Raw genomic sequence first — 20,359 nt, forward strand, 5'->3', positions numbered from 1 at the left:
ATCTATTCGGTGCATCTTTATCATGGTTATATGTTATAGCCTCCTTTGGCTTTATCACAGTTTCTAAATTACTGAAGGCTTGTATCTCTATACCACATATTAGACTGACTGGGCCATGGAACCGAAAAACCCTGATTTTCCATCCCAGTGTCCAAACACTGAGGGTAATAATATTGAAATAACTGCACTTTTTTGCACAGTATCCATTATATTACACCTTGCAGGATCAGCTGAATATGTAAATACAATATATACCAGCTTTCGAAACCACAAAGGTCTCTTCTTTGTCAGGTGAAAAGTGGAAAGTGTGGTTCCTCTAACAGTTCAGTTAACCTCAGATCCTATTAAAAACTATCACCAAAAACAACAACAGCAGCAAAAAAAAAAAAAAAAACTGTTGTAGTTCTCATATACAGTATGGACCACTTATCCTAAATGTCAAATTCAGATATGTCACCATCTTGTTAACAGTCGCCACACTGTTTGTGCAGTTTATGTAGCACTGGCATTGTGCAATCAAATGAAATTTAAAAGAAAAGGCATGTACCGACGGGAGCAAACATGTATTAAATCAAACCTAATTCATGTTATCAGCCTGTTGGTTAGTAGGGTGATGCTCACTTCCTGGGCTGTGTTCACTAAACTTAAACGGATGTTTCAAATAATTTTTCTTAAGCCCCTAATGATGAATTTAATCAAATTTGCTGCTCAGTATCCTTACTGTTTTAGAGATTATTGACATTATTTTTTATTATTATTATTTTAAAGCACTGTTTAACATTATTGAATGTTTATAATCACCTTTACAAACTTACTCCATAATAAAGTATCCTTAAAATGTAAAGTTGTATGAATATGGCCCTCTTGCATCTAAAACCACTGCGAGCTAACAGTAACATGGTTTGCTTCCTTTTTAATTTTTTTTTTTTTAAATACAGGAAATGCTCAAAATACCGACTGATATATGAACTGCTTATCACTTATTTCTTAAAATTAATATTATCTGCAATCTATAACCCGCGCTGTATGTGATACTTATCTAATGTAATGTCAATACCCGTTTTCCTTTTATAACATATAATATATATATATATATATATATATATATATATATATATATATATATATATTTGAAAAAAAAAGAAAACTGTTGTGTACCAAAAGAAAAAAAAAGAAAAAAACATTATAACAGCACATTTCTGACCATTAGTCCTTCTTCAGCTGCGCGCCCGCGTCTCACCATCTCTGAGAGCACGCGCAAACTACGTACTGCCAGACGCGCGCAAAGGCGAGACAAAGATGGCGGCGGCGGCGGCGGGGGAAGCGGCGTGATGAGCAGGATGAGGAGAACACTACCCAGAATCGAATAGCTTTAAACTTGGAATAGTAAAAAAAAAAAAAAAAAAAAAAAAAGAGAAATTGCTAAAGAATCTCTCTCTTTTTTTTTTTTTTTTTTTTTTTTAAATAACGAAAATAAAAACACTATTCCAGATATATCTCTGTAGAAGTGTTTTTTTTTTTCTTTATATGTCATTAAAAAATAAACTAACCGGCAGCATGGCTTCACACAGTAACCAGGTAAAACTGTTTCTCATTCTCAATTCTGAGGGCTTTTCTGTGAGCTTGCGGCTTGCAGTTTGCGTGTTAGAGGTGTTAGTTAAATGCATCGTGTGCTGGGGTGTCGCCTTGTCATTGCGAAGCAGCGACAGTGCATTAATTGCGTGTTAATTTCATACGTTGGGTGCTGAAAACTCATTGAAATGTTATCAGCATGGATGAGGCCCAACGAACCAGTCATTCATAGATGAGACAGCACCACGGACGTGGTTAAACCCTGTGTGCATTGGAAAATATTATATACAGTGAGAGATGCTACCCCGGTGCAAATTAAGCAGATGCAGTGTTGTGTACAAAATGTTTCATTTTTAATGTAATTTGCCGTCTGATTGGAGCACCTGCACCGCAGCAGGCCCGGCAAAGCCAGTAGTGTTTTCCTTCAATCCTTAATTTAAAAAAAAATACAGTAAAAAACAACTTGCGATTAAGTTGTTGTGCTTTTAAAAAAAATAAGCGTATACATCTTAGACGAGGGTATGCTTTGTGTAATTATTTTTGTTAGCAAATGAGAGAGAAAGCAATGCAAACGTAGGTGTTGGAAAAAATACTTTGCATCACATGCATACAGGCCTGTTGCATGGGGGGGTGGGGGCGGTCTTCTGTTAAGTCAGGTCAGACTCATTCAAACTGAATGGAAAGGAAAGCACGGTGCCAGGTTGCTTGTTAGTGTTTAGTAATAAAATACAATTATGTTCTCACTGTTAACGTGTGTTTATTCATGTTGTGGCATGTAACTAACATCACATAATATATTGTGGCCTACTATTCAGCAAAGCCGTCTCCCTATGGAAGTGAACAGTGTCATTGGAAACACCGACATACTTGCACGGGCATATTATGAAATAATTATGAAAACTAATTATCTGCTCAGTGGAACCCAGCATCCTCTTAAATGGCTTTAAATTGGTTCGCTGCAATTCTTACTAGGCGGAATAGTTTATTCAACTAAAATAGCTTAAATATAGTATTTTATATAAATTAAAAAAAAAAAATTGCTTGGCAGCATAATGATTAAAAATAGTCATCTAGGTATGCTGGTAGCTAGGTTCGCAGTAGGTAAAAAGTGCTTCATATAGGTCTGTTTTGTGAAAAAACAAACAGATTTAAAGATTTCAGTTCTGTAGCGCGATACCATCACCTCATGAAGTACAAGTCGGATTCAGAATCAAATAGTTTAACTGTAAGCAAGAGAAACGTCCAGTCTGCACACATTTAGCGAACATTTAAATTGTGTAACGATATATATTCCATACAGTAATATTGACATAACATGATAATTAAAAAAAAAAAAAAAAGCAATTTGTTAATGTGGTTAAGTAGAATGGCTCCCTACATCAGAGTTAATGGGGGTATTGAAATTTAGCTGAATCATAGGGTGCCCATCCCCCTCTTTAGTTATGTTTGCTGCCAGTATACTGTAATGCTTTATCTCTTCAGGGACTATGAATTGATTACGTAACACGACCGGGGTACGGTGCCTGGAAGCTGATTTATTGGTTAAATGATTGTGCTTTGGTTGCAGTTCATTCTTGTTTATGTATGGTAGTTTGTTTATTTAAGAACCGTATTTGCAGAATCCAATTCATATTCTTAAATTATGAAGGATCAGTATTACACAAGCTGAAACGTTATATTTGGTGCAGACTTTTTTTCACTACCTTATCTGCATGCATTTTAAAAGCAAATGGTTGGAAAGCTCGTTTGTGAATTAGTTTAGAGCTAACAGATATTTAAATCTGAACCAGTTAGACTTGTATACATTCTGCCAAATGTGTGTGACACTTAAGGCATTGAATGTAGATCCTGTGTATTTCATCATCTGCCAGAATGGCTCGAATAGAATCACAGCTTTAATTCTCAAAGAACATGGGTGTTAATCTGGGCTGTTTATTTTATATTAACATCCGGGACACAGCAGCGTCATTTTACACTTTAGTTATGGGAGTTTTGTCAACCCCCAATAGCGACAATGACTCAGAATGTAGATCTGAATTACACCTTAACAGATTACATTTAGGCAAGAAATTCTTCTGTAGAAAACAGGAATGATTCTTGGAAGACCATTGGGATCTGTTGGAATTTCAGCAACACATTGGCATTATGTTGTGCATACTGCTCTTAAGGATATTTAACTGTTGATGCTCAGTGAATGGGGTTATGGCCATCTTTAGACATGATTGTAACATTAAACCAATCTTTCACAATTATTGAAAAAAACAATTTTTTAGTTCTTTTTTTTTTTTTTTTTTTTTTTTTAGCAAAATATATTAACAGCTTTATGGGGACTTTCACTCTCATCACCAGCAGCTTTGGTTCCCTCAATTGCTGTGGTGCTGGGTTATTTCATCACAGTAGGATTCTCTTAAACATAAATAAAACCAATCCATTCTTGGCCCCCTCTCCCATCAATGCAGTCGAACCTAACTGCATAAACATGTGCTAAGTTTTGGTATAATAGGAAAAAAAATGTAATATTTAGATGTTTTTGGATTTCTCATTTTAGGCTTTTTCAACTAAACTCCAGCATAAAATGTCTGCCTTTGCCTAACAGGTACAGCATATGTAATAGTCATTTTATTTAACTATACTATAGAAGAATAAAAAAAAATACAACTTGTTAAGCATGAGAACTGCTATGTGCTGCACTCAGGTATTCAGAGTATTGCTGTTGAAGCCCCGTACAGGGCTGTGATTTGTGTGACCTGTGCATTGCAGTATAAAGTAGGTGATTTTAAGTATACATAAGATATCTATAATTGGCTAATAGTTTTCTTTCATGCTGATTTAAGTCTGTAAAACTCTAGTTCATGTCTAACCGGTGTTAGATATGTAATTATCAGTATAACAAATCATAGTATGGTTGGTCAGTGCAACCAGGTGAACAAGTGCAACTTCAGGCATTGCATGTGTCTTTGACAGCATATACCTTTAAGCACTTAATCTTGGTATGTAAGAATAAAAAAAAGTGTGTGTGTGTATATATTATATATATTTCTAGTTAGTGACTGATCAATAAAACACAGCTTTTCAGGTTGTAGTGGTCAAAAAGGGTGTCACCCCCTTTTTTTTTTTTTTTTTTTTTTTTTTTGTTCCCTATCCAACTCTGCAAAAAAAATAAAGGGGACTTTTTTGAGTTACATGAAGTGGTAGTAGGCGCTTAAATATACTGTGAAATAAATTGAGTTATTGATGATTCACTAATATGAATTAAGTTTAAAAATGTTTAGCATGATCTAGATATTGGGCTTTATGTAGAGCAAAGTTGATTTATTAATACTGCCTGTTTTGCTTTAATTCATCAGACAGACTGTAGGAGTTTTACAGCATTAAAATAGGAGTCACTTGTCATGTTAAATATGATCATCAATTCTGCTTCACTTTGGCTACGTACACACACACATTGCAGTTGTCTCAAAACCGTATTTACAAACGGCACTCACTGCGGTTGTGTGTTATACAGGCTATCCTTTCATTGTTGAAGTGAGTGCACTCCATGTTTAAACAAACCACTGAATTCGGGCCATCATTACATGCTGATTTCTATTTATGCTTTTGGAAGAAAGTACTGTACATAATCGATGGAGAGCTCGTCCAGCTTGACTATGATCTTTTCTGCAAAACCAGCGGAGACACCGTTTTGCTTATTCTGCACTGCTAAATACAGTGGTGACGATCTGCAGTAACCTGACGGTAGATCAAAACATTTGGTCGATCTTCAGACCAGACTGGTGGGAACGACTTGAGTGATCCAAATGACTGGATTAAAAATGTGTGCATGTCTAAGGAGTTGTCATATGCGTCTTTGTCATTTACTGAGACATTTCCTGGAGTGCCAGAACACACAGATGAGATGTTCGTTATCGGTGGAAAAAACAGTTGCAGTCGCTCTGTGGCTTTTGGGGATTTGAATTGTCTCATTGTTTTATTTAAATTGCAAACCCAAAAGTACAATTTCTTTTTCTTACAACAAAATATTATACACCTGTGCTTTGATTAAATAAAAAGTATATTGTATGTACTATTTACCATTGTTATGAATTTACTATTCATCAGTATCAGTGTGTGTGTGTGTGTATATATATATATATATATATATATATATATATATATATATATATATATATATATATATATATATATATTAAAAAAAAAATTTAAAAAAAAAATTTAAAAGCCATGTGTCTGATAAATAATGACATCATTAGTTTGCTCAGAAATCCATTGAGCACCAACTGTGGTTGTGTTGGTGCGGTTATGATACACACACACACAGTTTGTGAGCATTAACTAACCAAACTGAATTAATAACTGCCGCAGTGGGTTCTTGCTCTGAAAACTAGTGTGTTGTTGCTGCCCTTTGTAACCAAACTGTGTGCATACAAACAGCATTAAGAGCAAAAGGTGAACTCACAACTGCATACAGCCTGTCTGTGTACGTAGCCTTTGTGTGGCAGTAAAACATGCTTTAGAAGTCCATCTGACTAATAGTCTAGAGCAGGGGTAGGCAACCTTTGACGCTTCCTTTCCAGAACTTTGTTCTAGCTGGAGCCTTAATTATTTAATTGTCCTCCAGCAAGGTCAATTAAATAATTTAGGATCCGGTTGGAGCAAAGTCCTGGAATGGAATGGCTTAGAAGGTTGCCTACCCCTGGAGACTACATGCTATTTATACAAGCTTATTCAGTGACATTCTGTAAAGGTGCTGGACCACATTTGCAACCAAAGTCTTGTGCTAGATGTCTTTCATTTCCAAAAAAACAAACAAAAAAAACACAACTACTTCATCTGAGAAGAAAAGTTCACCATGGTCAGAATACATTGTAATCTGATTTTTCTTAACTTTACTATTGCCTTTCTCGCATGGTTTGGTACATTTATTAAATACAAAAACTTAATTTGCTGTAATCCTCACTCTTACTGAAATGAGTGGGGCAACTTATTGTGATATGTACAGCATTCTATTTTGAAGGCAGTGAAGAGAAATTCTTTCTCTTGTGATAGTATTAGCTGGCCAGAGGCCATTGGAGTATAGCTGATTGTCATTTTAGTGCTATTTCAGCAGTGTAGGTTCTCATGACCAAAGAATTGCATATGCTTAAACTGCACTTTTTTCTTTCAGAATTTGTTTAACTGTTAACCCTCTCCAGTCCGATGTCATCAAAAAGACATAAAGCACAGGTCTCTAGTCGTTTTTTCTCCGGAAAAAGCAGAGAAAACCTTTCAAGTGAGACAGATAGGAGCCGAATGAAATGAAAAAAAGGCGTATCTCATAGCCCCATGCATTAGAGATAACACACATAACAAAGGAAATAGCTGCTTCTGCATCCAGTGCTCAAATATCACAGACATTTACAGAGCTTTTATTTAATGTTATAGTAATAAAATAATGACTTGGATTGCATTATTGAGAAGTTTGGTGATAAAATGAGTGATCGGGAGAGGATTTATCAGTATGCACAACTGTAAAGATTTGTGTAATCTGTATATTTGTAATATGATAAATAGGTGATTTTTACTAAGCTGTAAATTTAAAATATATAAGATGCATATATTTGAAGGATATTCACAAATCCATATACAAATCGCCTTACTTCATTTAGTATAATGTGGTCCTATGGAGCATTCTGATTTTATATACACTGGTAATTTGCTCTCCATTAAAATTACAGTGTAAATAAACCGCTACTGGACCAAATTCTCGCTACTTAAACATTTGAGAAGGGACTGGGAGGGGGTGAGATTTGTCGGTGAAATAGCGGTTATTATTTGATGATAGTATTGGGAGATTAATTGTTGTACACCCATTTCCTACCTGAACATCGCAGCAATTCTGGAACCCTTAGCTGCCGCTTTAGCCAGCTCTTCTTCCTTCTTTTAATTTGCTGCTGGTTTGGCATTGCTCACAGTTGGGGGTGGGGGGAACAACACAACTGCAGTGACACTGCCAGACAACAACTCTGTGACTGAAATCCCTGGAATTTAAGCGCGATCAAATTCAGCTCAGTCTTACAACTGATAGCACCCCTCCCTCTGTTAGCCCAGTATTAACCAATGATACATCGTTCTCGTGGCTTAGTGCTGGAATGTGTATAGTAAGAAGGATGGCAACAATAATACATTATAATAATGAGTCATTTTCTCGCATGACAAAATTAGATGAGACAGAATTGAATTGTGACAGAACAGCCAGCTGACATCGAGCGAGTTTGTGAACGGTTTGTACATCAGATCTGCTGGTGACGGACACTGGCGGCAGTGACGGGGGCAACTTTTGCCGCAAGCTTTTTAAATTAGGCGTTGCGGCAATTGTCGTTGGTAATTTCGCGCCCTGTCATTATTACACCCAAGTTCTGTGACCCATCTCTTGTGAAAGTTGACTGTGCCTGAAGCCGACCAGTTGCATCTCTTTGGATAATCAATTTTAACCCTGCCCTTCTTTTTCTCCTCACTCCCTAATTTCTAATTCTAATTTCCCTAGTTGCAAACCAGGCTTTATCATAATTGGACAACACAGATAAAATTGATATACAATATATGTGGTAATCTTTGCAATTTCATAATTACATGGCTTATAAATTAGAGAAAAATTTAAAGTACCTGAAGTTTTTAGTTGGTTTTCCCTTAGTTCAGGTATGTCAATGAGGTAAATACTTCAACACAGCAAGCACTGCTGGGATTATATTAATTATAGCTACCTAGGTAAAGTGCAGGTTGTCTGCAGTGAGGCCTGTGGCCAAAATGGGGGTGCTATCCAATTGCAAACTTTTCTAAAGTGTCTGCACCTGCTGTGTTGTATGTCACGTAATACCCAAGGCATCCAAGAAGGATTAACCATTTCCAGCTTGTTTCATGTGTTGAAATGGGAATGATTGATGAAGAAATTTCATAAACAATTACAGCAGATTTAAAAAAAAAAAGAAAGCCTGAACCTCACCTTCCAGTGTTGTAACCCTTCTTTAAATGGTTAAAATAGGAGAAGAAAAAATCAGTTTGCTGTCCAGTGATTTCTGCAGGTTGGATGCATAAAGTGCATATGTTTCTTTAGTATTACTATACCAAGGTTCTCCCCAGGAATTTGTTTAGCTGGGTGGCAGGACATTATAGCCAGGAGCACGTTTAACCCTTTGCGGTCCATTTATTTAACGCCTGTTAGGTGAGTCGGGTCTAATTTATTTTCACACAAACTGTATATTGTACATGCGCTGTTTTAAGTGATTCGCAGTAAAACAGGTTTAAAAGGCACTGCATATCAACATGACACTCAGTACTGCATCTCCAGCCCTGCCCCACCCCCTGTTCGCTGTATTTCACATATCTCCTCTTAGTTGTGCATACTGAGAAATCATCTGATCACTCGATTTATCACAAAACTTCTCAATAGTGCAATCCAAATCATTATTTTATTACTTCTCAAAAAGCTTGGCAAATATCCGCGATATTCTTTGAGCGCTGGATGCGGAAGCAGCTATCTTGTTTATGTCCGTGGTGAAGGGACTATGCGTATTGCTCAGATCAGCCTCCATTTCTTTTTCTGGTTTCTCTCGGCCTCTCTGGGCCATTGAAAGCTTTTTTCTGCTTTTTCTGAAGAAAAAACTACTAAGGACTTGTGATTGACGCTTTTTTGATGATGTTGGACAGGGTCCGACATCGGATCTTAAAGGAAAAATAATTAATGTTGGACCTGGTCCGACATAGGACCACATAGGGTTAAATATGCTGTATGTGTATTGTAAAGGGTAGGGTCTGGCATTTAAATATGTACGTGTTTTCAAATAAAATGTTTGCCTTGTGAAACAGTATGTTTAACTTGTTTACAGTATTGTAAAGTGGCTTAGGTTTTTCCAGTGTGGCTAAAAAAGTTGCTTTAGCCACAGTGGCTAACTAAATGAACGTCTTAGAGAGAACACAGTAAAGCAATAATGTTATTGTTATTATAATGGAGTAATGCTGCAGTACTGTTTGTGAAATATGCTGGTTTGTATATTTCTAAAAATAAAAAATACCAACAGATATTTGTCAAGACATTGGCTTGATTGGAAATGTGAGACCAAAACTCTGTACCAAATCTGTTTCTAAAGAATGTTGAGAATTAAAAATACTTTGATTGGCAGCAGCCGAGAACTGGGAACCTTAGTTGGTTCTCAATTAAAATCCTAGCAATTTTAATTTCTAAAAAATAAAGTGAATCATTGTACTGTTTTTTTTTTTCTTTTTTGTTAAATGGGAGCAGAAAAACAAAACAAAACTGATCCCCATAAATTATTTAAAACAGCTAGCTTGCAAGTGCTTTGGTGAATACTGATTTAATGAATGACTTGAGTTCTAATGGCTGTTCTCTTTCTTGCAGTATATCTTTGGGGAGTTCAGCCCTGACGAATTCAATCACTTCTTTGTGACTCCCCGCTGTTATGTCGAGGTAAATTTATTTATTTATTTACCTTAACTACCAATTCTTTCAACAGGAAAGACCATTTTGGATTTATTGACTTTTACGACAAATCTTTTGCAACACAGGGATTTCTGGCAAGGCACTACTACTGAAAACATTGTTACTGGAATGTCCCAGTAATGATGAGTTCTGTAAAAGTGTATTTTAAATAAATTGGTATTTCTCAAGTTATGTAAGGATTAGAAGTAGTCTGTTCCCATGGAGAGAACTAAATAAGTCTTGGTTTGAATCCTAATAGAGGCAGAGACCAATCTTGCCCTTCTGTCCTTTTTATACATCACTTGGACTATCTGGTGTTAATTTATAAAATATCTAAATGAATGACTTGTTTTCAAAGAAATAGATAACTGTATATATGTTTGACACAACATAGCTTTGAAAGCTACTATTTATATAGTTCTATATATGGTTCATTACATGATGATTGTCTCGCTGTGACAGTGGGCTACTGTACCTCTTTTAAAATAGTGGAACGTAAAGAAGCAGGCGTTATTTACAAATCAGAGTACAAGACGGTACATTGCTGATGGCAAAATTAAATCTAAATTCACACAGAACAACCATCTTGAAATAAACAACCAACTTGCACAAATGGCAGGCTTGATGCTGATTTAAACACTTTGCTTCTGTGGGTTTGATACTATGACATGGTTTCATTCAGTTGATGTTTGGTTGAAATAAGTGCATTTTTATATTGGCTAAAAACAAATGTATTCCTGAAATCCGATGCTACCCCACAACCCCCTCGCCCGTGGATCTTGCCCCCCACGCACACTTTTAGAAAGGCTGTGGCGCTGTTGATAATTTAGTGTTCCCATATAGTATGTACAGTAATATGATAACTGGGGGCGGTCGTCACAACCTGAAACATTTCCAAAGGGGAGCCTTGCAATAAAAGTGAGACCCCTGACCTAAGGGATTTGTTTTTCATGTCTTTGTTACCCTGTGTTGCACAGAAATCATGGGGGTGCAGAATGAGTGTATACAGGAGTGGGTAGGAATTTAGTTGGAATACATTATACACCATTTTTAGAGGCTTGTTTTCCCAAGACATGCGCAGTAAGCAGAGGACACCCTGGCCGACTTAAACCCCCCAATCCCAGCGACGCTCAGCCAATTCAGCACCGCCTCCTGGGAACTCCCGTCCACAGTCAGCTATGGAATAGCCTAGACTCGAACCGGTGACGTCCAGGCTATAGGGCACATTCTGTACTCGCGCAGAGCGCCTTTACTGGATGTGCCTCTCGGGAGCCCCCTGACTGAATGCTTTCTAAACAGGCATTGTTACTCACAAGGGTGCTGATGTAACACATGCTTAATTCCCAGTTATAGAAGTAGCTCTAACACTTTTTGTAAAGGCTTATACGGTATAGTTTTGTGTCTTGTAAAACGCTTTGATGGTGGTCCACTATGAAAGGTGCTATATAAAAACAGATTTATTATTATTATTGTTATTATTATTATTATTGTTATTATATGCACCTCTCTGACTGTGTAATATGTATTAAGTTTAACAATCTGTTATTTTTCCAACAGCTTCCCCCATTCAATGACAAAGTCCCATGTGTCAGTCAGTCCTCTGGTAAGGTTAACTTTTTTTTTGGATTAGTCTGCTGTATTAGTTTAGACCCTTTACAGTAGTTAGTCTTGTTTTATAGAATTCTGATTTAAAGGGGGCTAACCTGCTTTCTAAAGGTTTGATCTACAGTTACATTTAGACCTCTGCGAAAGATTCATGTTTTGTAATAAATCACAGGTGTATGAAACCTGGAATGATGCATACTGTCACCATGTTATATTCAAAGTTATGAACTTGCTGATAGATATACTACTTTAGGCTAAGCAAAATGAATATTTCCGTTATCTTGGTTGATTTAGATAACAAATCTGTATTTCATATTTAAGACCTTGTCTTACTCAGACTGTTCCACATATGAAATACAGAGATTTGCCATGATTTTTGGGTATAACGCGGTGCCCCTTTTTGTTGAAAAATGTAGACCCACATTTAAAGGCAGGTAGATTAGTAAACCAGTTGCTTTTTCTGACCTTCTAGGACACGAGGTTTTGCATGCTAAGGTGCCATTTAAATCTGTCTTGAATGTGCTGTGCATATGCAAAATAGTTCTTCAGAAATTAAATCGTATTTAAGTGTGTATTAGCTTAAATAGAATACTGACTATAGACTAAAGGCTAAAGGCAGTAATGGGTAAGATATTCTGTGTGCACTTGAAAAGTGGTAGGTTTTACTCTATTCTTGGGGTATCCGTCTCTATCTAATCTCTCTTCCCAATCCACACAGGAGAGGATTATCAGTGTATCAAGTTTGGGGTGGATGAGGTTATTGATCTGGAGTCTGTTGGACAGAAAGATTCCATGTACAAAGTTTCCAGCACTCTTAACCCCCAAGCTCCTGAGTTCATTCTGGGCAGCCAACCCTCACAGAAAGTCCTGGACAACTTTCAGGCTACTGACTCCAGCGGGTTCAACTCCATTGACTGCCAACACTCTGAGCCCTCATCTGTGGACAGCAACAGGGCTTGCCTGGACATGGACATGGACATGGACGGGACTTCGGGCAGCCTGGGGCAGCGGGAGCGGAAAAAGAAGAAAAAGCGACCACCAGGATATTACAGTTATTTGGAGGGGTCTAGTAGTAGCAACAGCAACAGCAGCAGCAGCAGCAGCAGTGCTCGCGTCCACCCTGAAACACACCTGGTAGTTGGACTGGTCAATGGACATGCACTGAATGCTACTGGCCTTGGCAGCTTGGGATCAGAGGAGGTGGGGACAGCTGCAGAGACCGCTTCTGAATTTCCCAGGAGTAGCACTGGCAGCAGCACTACCACCCCCACTATTATTACTACCATTTCACCCACAACAGTGTCGTCAGCCATCAATCGTAGGACTTGTGAAAGCCCTGACGACACTATTTTTGACTTTATGAGCGGAGCCATATCCTTATCGGACAGTAACAACGCAGCCACCTCCTCTTCCTCCTCCCAGAGCAGTGGGGTGGCGGAGGGAGGCAGGACTGCTGAGCAGCGGCCCGAGCCTTGCACTCTGGGGAACACTGAACTGCTATTTAGTGGAAGGGACAGTCCTAGTCCCACTCCTCCCTCTTCCTCAATGAGGACATCACTTCCGCAGGCATCTTGCGTTGTTACTGCTTCTTCTGCTGCTAGTGTTAACGCTGCCAATGACACAGCTCGTACTACTACTGATGAGGAGGAGGAGGAGGAGGAGGAGGAGAAGGAGATCATGACCAGCTCTGTTTCCAACGGGCAGGTGGTTGCTGAGAGTTCTGGCTGTGGGGAAGCACAACAGGACTCGGCTGAGCTACTGCAACAACAGCTGGAGGCCCCTGAAGGCTCTGATGCTGAGGCAAAGCTAGCAGAAGATCTGGGTTTGTCTGCTGCTCCTCAGGCAATATCAGCGGGTGGTACTGCAGCCGCCCCCCCTTCCAAATCCTGGGCCAGCCTCTTTCACAATTCCAAGCCCCCTCCGGGTGGGCCAGTGGCTTACGTGGAAATAAAAAGCATGCCGCCCTCCTCCACTGCCAATACCTCAAGCACAGATCAGGCCCCTGAGCTACCAGGAGAGGTTAAAGAGAGTCCTATTCATGTGTCTGAGGATCCCATGGCTCCTAAGCTTGCAGGTAGAGTACCCTGGCAAATAACGGTAAAATACACACCCCTTTTATAAAAAGTAGCATGTGATAGAAAATTAGGGTTGATCCTTGAAGTTGGGGGTTTCTTGCCCGACATCATCTTTTAATGTGATTTCTCTTTGGTTTTAAAGGTTTGTTTTTATAAGACAGTTGTGTGTGTGTGTTTTTTTTTTTTTGTGTGTGTGACTGTATTGGTGTCCCATGTATTTCGAAGTTTTTTTTGTTTAATATAACGTGCCCTGCTATCTGTGGTTAATTCCAAAAGTCAAAACATCAGCTAATCAAGCTCTGAATAACTATTTGATCTGCATTTTGTGAGTACAGTAATCCGTCGCGTATCCAACTGTGTTGGGATCCAGAGTAAGGGTGGATATGTAAAAAGTTGTTTAAATTAATCCTGTTTTAAATACCATTATACACAGCTGTAACAATTACTATATTCACACAATTACTGTTTTGAGATTCTGCTTTTATTGGGGAGCTCCTCCTAAATCCCTGTGTTTAGAAAGATACAAGGCTATTAGTGCTTGTGACAGGTTAGCCATGTGGGTGTGTGCATTCGCTGCTGAGTGACAGGCAGGAGAGCGAGACGGAGGTTGAAGTTGATACCCGTAGACGAACAGGATCTATTTGCATATCAACACACTGAACAGCTCAGGGGACACTGCCAACAATGGTAGCGCTCAGAGTACATACAACACAGTGTACCAAAACATTGGTGGGATCTACAGTCTCTGACCTAATCTTCTCGATTTTAATAATAAATAAACTCTGGCTGTTGGCGGTTTCGACTTTTATTCACTCTTCGGTATCCAACCCTGGTTCTCTCTCTCTCTCACTCTTGAACACACACGCATGCATGCACACACACACGCATCAGCGAATTGCAGCTTCTTTAGCCCAGTTGGTTTTGCAGCAGCCCTGAGGTGAATAAATGGAATCTGTTTATACCCGACGCCCTGCTGGCAGCTGCCAGGCTTTCTCAGGAGTGTCAGGTACTCAATTGATTACGATAAGTGCACACCATTTACAATTTACATTTACACAAAAACCCATTCTTCATGTGCAGGGCACCTGCCCTGCCACAGTGCTGTGTACACTTACATTAGTGTCAGGTAATTTTACACAGTAGCAATGCGTAGGTTTACGAAAAAAACAAAACTTTCAATTGCAAGCACAACTTGCTTTGGCTTTTTTGTAGCCATTTTGCATTAGCACTGTACACGTGGGCGATGTTGCTGAAGAGCTTGGTCATGGCAGGTAAATGGTTTGGGCAGATGTGTCGGGCAGGTACACAACAAATTACTGTACCTCATTTTTCCTTTGTTTGGTTTCATATATTTATCATTCTTTACATGCAGTGCTTTCCCGTCTATGTAAGTTTGAAACGTCATCCTCAAACATCATTCTATCTGTAATTGGACTGGAACATCTTTGACAAGAGCTTTTAGGGAGAGTCATGTAACTAACAAAATGAATATGGCAGTTATGATGTCATGTTTGCTGCCTGTTGCATCTGTCGTGGCAGAAGACCTGATAAAACTTATTTTTAAAGTATGATCCCACACTTCCTTGGTATTGAACAAGGCATAATGGCAATGCAGCACAAAATCAAGTGATTTCCCCCCCAACGGAGTACAAGACCATGTTGTTAATTAACAATTAAGAATCACATTTTCGATCAGTTATCATCTTTGTGTCTTAACCAGCGTGCAAGGGAATTTATAAATATGTCCAAGCAAGCAATGCAGTTTGTCATCTTCACTTCCTTGCCAAATGTACATGTGATTAGCTGAGTTTGCATTTATTCATCTGAACTACCCCAAAGTAAAAATGAAAAAAAAAAAACAACCAAAACTGTTCCAAAAGTTGTATCATTGGTCAGCATTATTAAGCATCCCGGCAGTGTCAGTCCCTAGTGAGCAGGTATTCATTATTGCTGGGCAGATTGAGCAAGTGCCAGTCATCGCTTAAATTAAATCAAAGTGTGGGCACTGTCATGTTCCTTAACACAATTAAAATATAAGCCATGGACAACTCTTGTTACTAAGCTGCTGTGGATAGTGATTTTTAAAAATTTTTAATTTTTTTTTTTTTTTTTCTTGATTGGTTGTAACTCTGACTAACTTTTTTTTTTTGGGGGGGGGTCTTTAACTGGTACAAATCAACACGAATAAGGTAAAAAAAAAAAAGAAATAAAAATAATAATTACAATATTCATAAACTGATGTAATCAATGTACTATGAATAATATTTTTTAAAGCCTATTCCACAGCTTAAGTTTTATACTGGGATTGCCTAATAAGCAATTGTGCAAAGCTACCTTTCAGCTAAACGGCGTAGTGCATATAAATGGGATTGGTGCCTGAGAATTATTCAGGTAAACCCATTCTTCAAATAAGCAATTTGTAGCCACTGAAAGTAATTGTACTAGTTCTTAGTTTTACTGTAACAGCTCATCATGTTAAGTTCATGTTTTGTGAAGTTCAGTGGATTCCACAAGGTGGTGCTAAAACAATTTAAACTATCTTATTCGGCTTCCTGCTATTTAGTGTTACCTCCCTCCTTGTACTAGAGCCGATTGCCACATATTACCACAGTTTTGTAGTATGAATGCATGCTGTTGGATGGAGGGTCTACAGAGTCATTCACCCTTAGTGGACCAACTTCATGGGATATTTCTTTGTCTAATTGAGGTGTATGCATTTACAGAGCTGTTTAACCCATGCTTGCAAAAATAACAATGATTACATTCTATTTGAGCTGGAATGACCCTTTACATTTAAGCATCTCCTTTTTGATATTATGAAATCTGCAACACACTATGTTCTGAGAAGTCAGAAGTATGTTGACAGTGTGTAAAAACAAGAAGTTACAATTTTTTGCAATTTCTGTTTCTTGTGAAAGAAATTCTAAAAGAAATGGGGTTTTATGCTTTATTCACATTCTTATGAAACAATATTTTCCAGAAAAGTCTGCAACTTTAATCACCACAGCTTAATTTTAGTGGTGCTCTTACAGTTAAATGTGTTTGTGCTTTATCAATCAAAGCTCCCTCCCCCAAAAAAGACCCAACAAAAAAACCAAACCTTTCATCAATACAAAATGTATTTCAGAGGGCAGTCCACTCTTGTTGTCTTCTAAAGATCACATTGCTTTAAAATCTGACCAGGTAGTTTGTTCAATAAAGGAACAGCAAGCACAATATCTTGTACAGACACATGGTAAATTGGTTATGGATTAACCAACTTTTTGGTTAAAGATCTGAGTTGGCACAAGTGAATACTGTAGCATGCTTCTCTTAAAGCACTAATGTCAAGCCTATTATAAAACTCCTGAATAAACACCAGCAGCGTGTGTGTAATATATGGCTTCTTTTAATTTGGTGCATTCATATCAGTTGTTACCCTTTTTTTGTCTTTAGATTAGTAGTAACCAACCATATGTATCTGAGTAAAGATAAGGGGGGTGATTTTTCTTTTTTATAGTAAACTGGTGCAATATTCCAAAAATGGGAAAGCAAAGTCCTTTTGGCCATTTGACCATATTACAAAACCAACTCGCAATTTGACACAGTCATTGTTCTGCATACTAAGTGTGGCTCAAGTTGTGTGGGTTTTTTTTTTTTGTAAGCCATGTCAACATGCTGCAGAAACAAGAAGGTCTTTACAATAAGAAAGTAGTGACATGCTCCAGTGTTTAAACTATGCACCGATTTCTACTATACGATCAAGCATTTGATAATTTTCCAATAAAATCAACCTCCTATATGAATGTATGTTGGACAGGGCTAAATAATTCACCCAATAATATGATAAGATTGAGAGACAGACTGTATGGGGGGTGGGGCAAAACATAATGTATATACGTTGTAAAATTCCAAGGCAATAAATTGAGTACTCTTTAAGATTTGATTAGTATTTCTTGCATAATCCATTTACGTAATCTTTGGGCAAGTAACTGCAATATGCATCTCTCGGGGGGCGGGGGCATTATCATTGTTTAGACCTATAGAAGGAACATTCCATGTTTTGGTATTTATCAGGTATCCAGGTAGCTTTGTATGTAATATGTATTTGTTATACTGCCACTTAATAATCCCATACTTATTTTCTCCTCTGCAGTTCTACTATTCTGTCTGAATCGGCTTGCCTTCTTTTTCACTTTCACAAGGAAAATATATCTTCTAATATAAAGTGTTGTAATTGTGCTTTGCACCTTGTGAGCTATCAGTTGTGTATCAGGTATCAGTGGTCTTGTACTATAGCTGCTAAAAGAAATCGACAGATCTATTAAATCCTTTTTTTTTTTTTTTTTTTTTTTTTTTTTTTTTTACATAAGAGTTGATTGAGAATGTGAAGCTGATACACAAGCCAGTGTCGTTGCAACCAAGAGGGCTGATCAACAAGGGAAACTGGTGCTACATCAATGCTGTATCCTTTCATCATGTTTATCGCTGTGGAGGCAGGCATTTGTACATACTTTTCCGTTTCTAATTGTGCATAGATCTTGTCATGGATAAACTTATTGAATGTAACAATCTAGGGGTATATGCAGCCTGTCACACCTGTATTGTAACATATCTGGACAACCAGTTTGTCTTATTGTGACTAAACTCCTCCAGTATCTTAAATACATTGTCCTTGGCAGCTGCAGGGTACCTTGCATGTTACAACAATGCTTATATGTTCATTGTGTAAGATTTATAACTACACATTTGGGAGCCAATGTATAGTAAAAATGTCTTGATGTGATTAACCTTGTGTGTTTTTTTTTTTTTGTATGCATTATGTCTTTTTCCGTGAGAAATGAGAATTATTTGTTTCTGGGGTCTTGCATGTGGAATTGGTTTTGCTTGTTTAATGCCAAGAGGACTGAGCTACAAACCCATCAATTTGATTGGCCCTCGCATTGTCTTGACACGCATATCCATTTAAGGCTGGTTCATACTTCAAACTCCGACCAGGAATTATTACCTGTGCATCTGCTCGGAATTGTCATCCACACTCTTGCGATTGTGTGTGTGTTTTTTTTATTTATTTTTTTCTTTCTTTGGAAAGTCCTACAGTCTTTTCTCATGCCTCTGTGACCTGAAATTGCGTGGTAGTATGCTCCTAACTGTCATGGAACAAGACCTGGAGGAACTTGAAGTAGAAGTTTGTAAACATCCACATTTTATATAACCCCTCAGTTAAACAATATAGAGATGCCCAAATAGAAACAGTGTGAATGTAAAGCCAGATGGAGAAAACTGATTTGTGAAGAGCAAGAAAACCCTGAAGTAAAGAGTGGAGTCGAAAGCTCGTGGCCAGACTTTGCTGCGAATTGCCAGTTGCTGTGTGCAGTGGGACTGCAAGACTTTCTGCAGGTGTCACTGGCATTGCATGTGTATTTTTGCGTTGAAGCAATGGTCCCAGTCTGTTTAACAGATCGTCAAACCTTTCACCTGTAATTCTAAAAATCTCTCACTGTCACATACCCGCATCTCTCTCTTTAATTTATACTGTTCTCCGTTTTGGGTTCTGTTAGTTGAGAGGATGGATTTACCAACAGCGTCGCTTTTGAGTTGTTCTTTTTAAACCTTGAAGAGGTACTAACTCTGCACATCTCCTAAAATGTACATTTTTGCAATTATGCGAATACAGTCTATTTAAAGTATGAACGACGGCTACGCAGTCCAAAGTGATGCAACACGATGCGTCCTTCATACAGCAGATAGTGAAGCTGCACAGCTTTTACAGTTGTCTGCGCCTGACATATTGCATTCAGTTGTCACAGAAGTATGAACCAGCCCTTAGTGTTGTACCTGTATCATTTCTTTTTTAAATCGGTAATGGGCTAGAAAAGCTTATGCAATGTTGAACAAGTTAGGCTGTGTTTTTTTTTTAATTCATGGGGGACTTTGTTAGCCTATATATTGATGAATATCTTTATGCCTTTTGTTGTGTGTTCCCCTTGACTTCCTCTTAAAGACTCTACAGGCTCTGATTGCTTGCCCCCCAATGTATCACCTGATGAAGTCCATTCCAATGTTCAGTGAACCCCAGAGGTCGTGCACTTCCACACCCATGATTGACAACTTGTGAGTATTTTCCAAACCGGTCTCCCCCAGTATCCACTTCCATTTAAAATATCTGACAACCCATTTTATACAGTAGTCCAGTTAGAGCAATGGTCAAAACAAGAATAAAGAAATGAAAGACCTGCTCACTATAATAAACTCCAAAATAAATCATTTTATTTATCAAAACACCATGGCAATAGGTCAGATCAGCTTTTTGATTTACGAGCGATTTTTCATCATTTGGTGGAGTTGTGGAAATAAATGCTGTGCTGGAATACAAGCCATAATTCATTACTGTACAAACAATATTTTTAAACAACCATTCAACTAAAACAAGAAAAGGAAAAAAAGTCCAGAATAGCAACTGCTTATTTTAAAAGCTTAATGTTTTGTGAACTAGCTATTATTATTATTTTTTTTTTAATAGTGTTCGACTTGTGAATGAGTTCAGCAATATGCCTGTATCTTCCAAGGGAAAACAGCAAGGTAAAGTAATTCCATGCAATTATATTTTGTGCCACCCCACCCCTACTTAATAAAGCTTATTTAACTGGTGCTT

The 20,359-nt window shown here is 37.9% G+C and overlaps 1 protein-coding gene across 2 annotated transcripts in view; it reads left to right on the forward strand.

The window, feature by feature from the left end:
* The first annotated feature begins 1,474 nt into the window (after positions 1–1,474).
* Positions 1,475–20,359, forward strand: part of usp10 (ubiquitin specific peptidase 10) — a 30,361-nt gene continuing 11,476 nt past the window's right edge. For both annotated transcript variants that reach the window (XM_041221653.1, XM_041221654.1), the window contains exons 1-7: positions 1,475–1,578; positions 9,965–10,033; positions 11,603–11,648; positions 12,369–13,724; positions 18,078–18,169; positions 19,709–19,818; positions 20,228–20,286. In XM_041221653.1, the coding sequence (XP_041077587.1) occupies positions 1,528–1,578; positions 9,965–10,033; positions 11,603–11,648; positions 12,369–13,724; positions 18,078–18,169; positions 19,709–19,818; positions 20,228–20,286 (1,783 nt within the window). In that variant the 5' untranslated portion in view covers positions 1,475–1,527. The remainder of the gene's footprint in view (positions 1,579–9,964; positions 10,034–11,602; positions 11,649–12,368; positions 13,725–18,077; positions 18,170–19,708; positions 19,819–20,227; positions 20,287–20,359) is intronic.

This window comes from Polyodon spathula, chromosome 21 (genome assembly GCF_017654505.1).
Source record: "Polyodon spathula isolate WHYD16114869_AA chromosome 21, ASM1765450v1, whole genome shotgun sequence".
NCBI lineage: Eukaryota > Metazoa > Chordata > Actinopteri > Acipenseriformes > Polyodontidae > Polyodon > Polyodon spathula.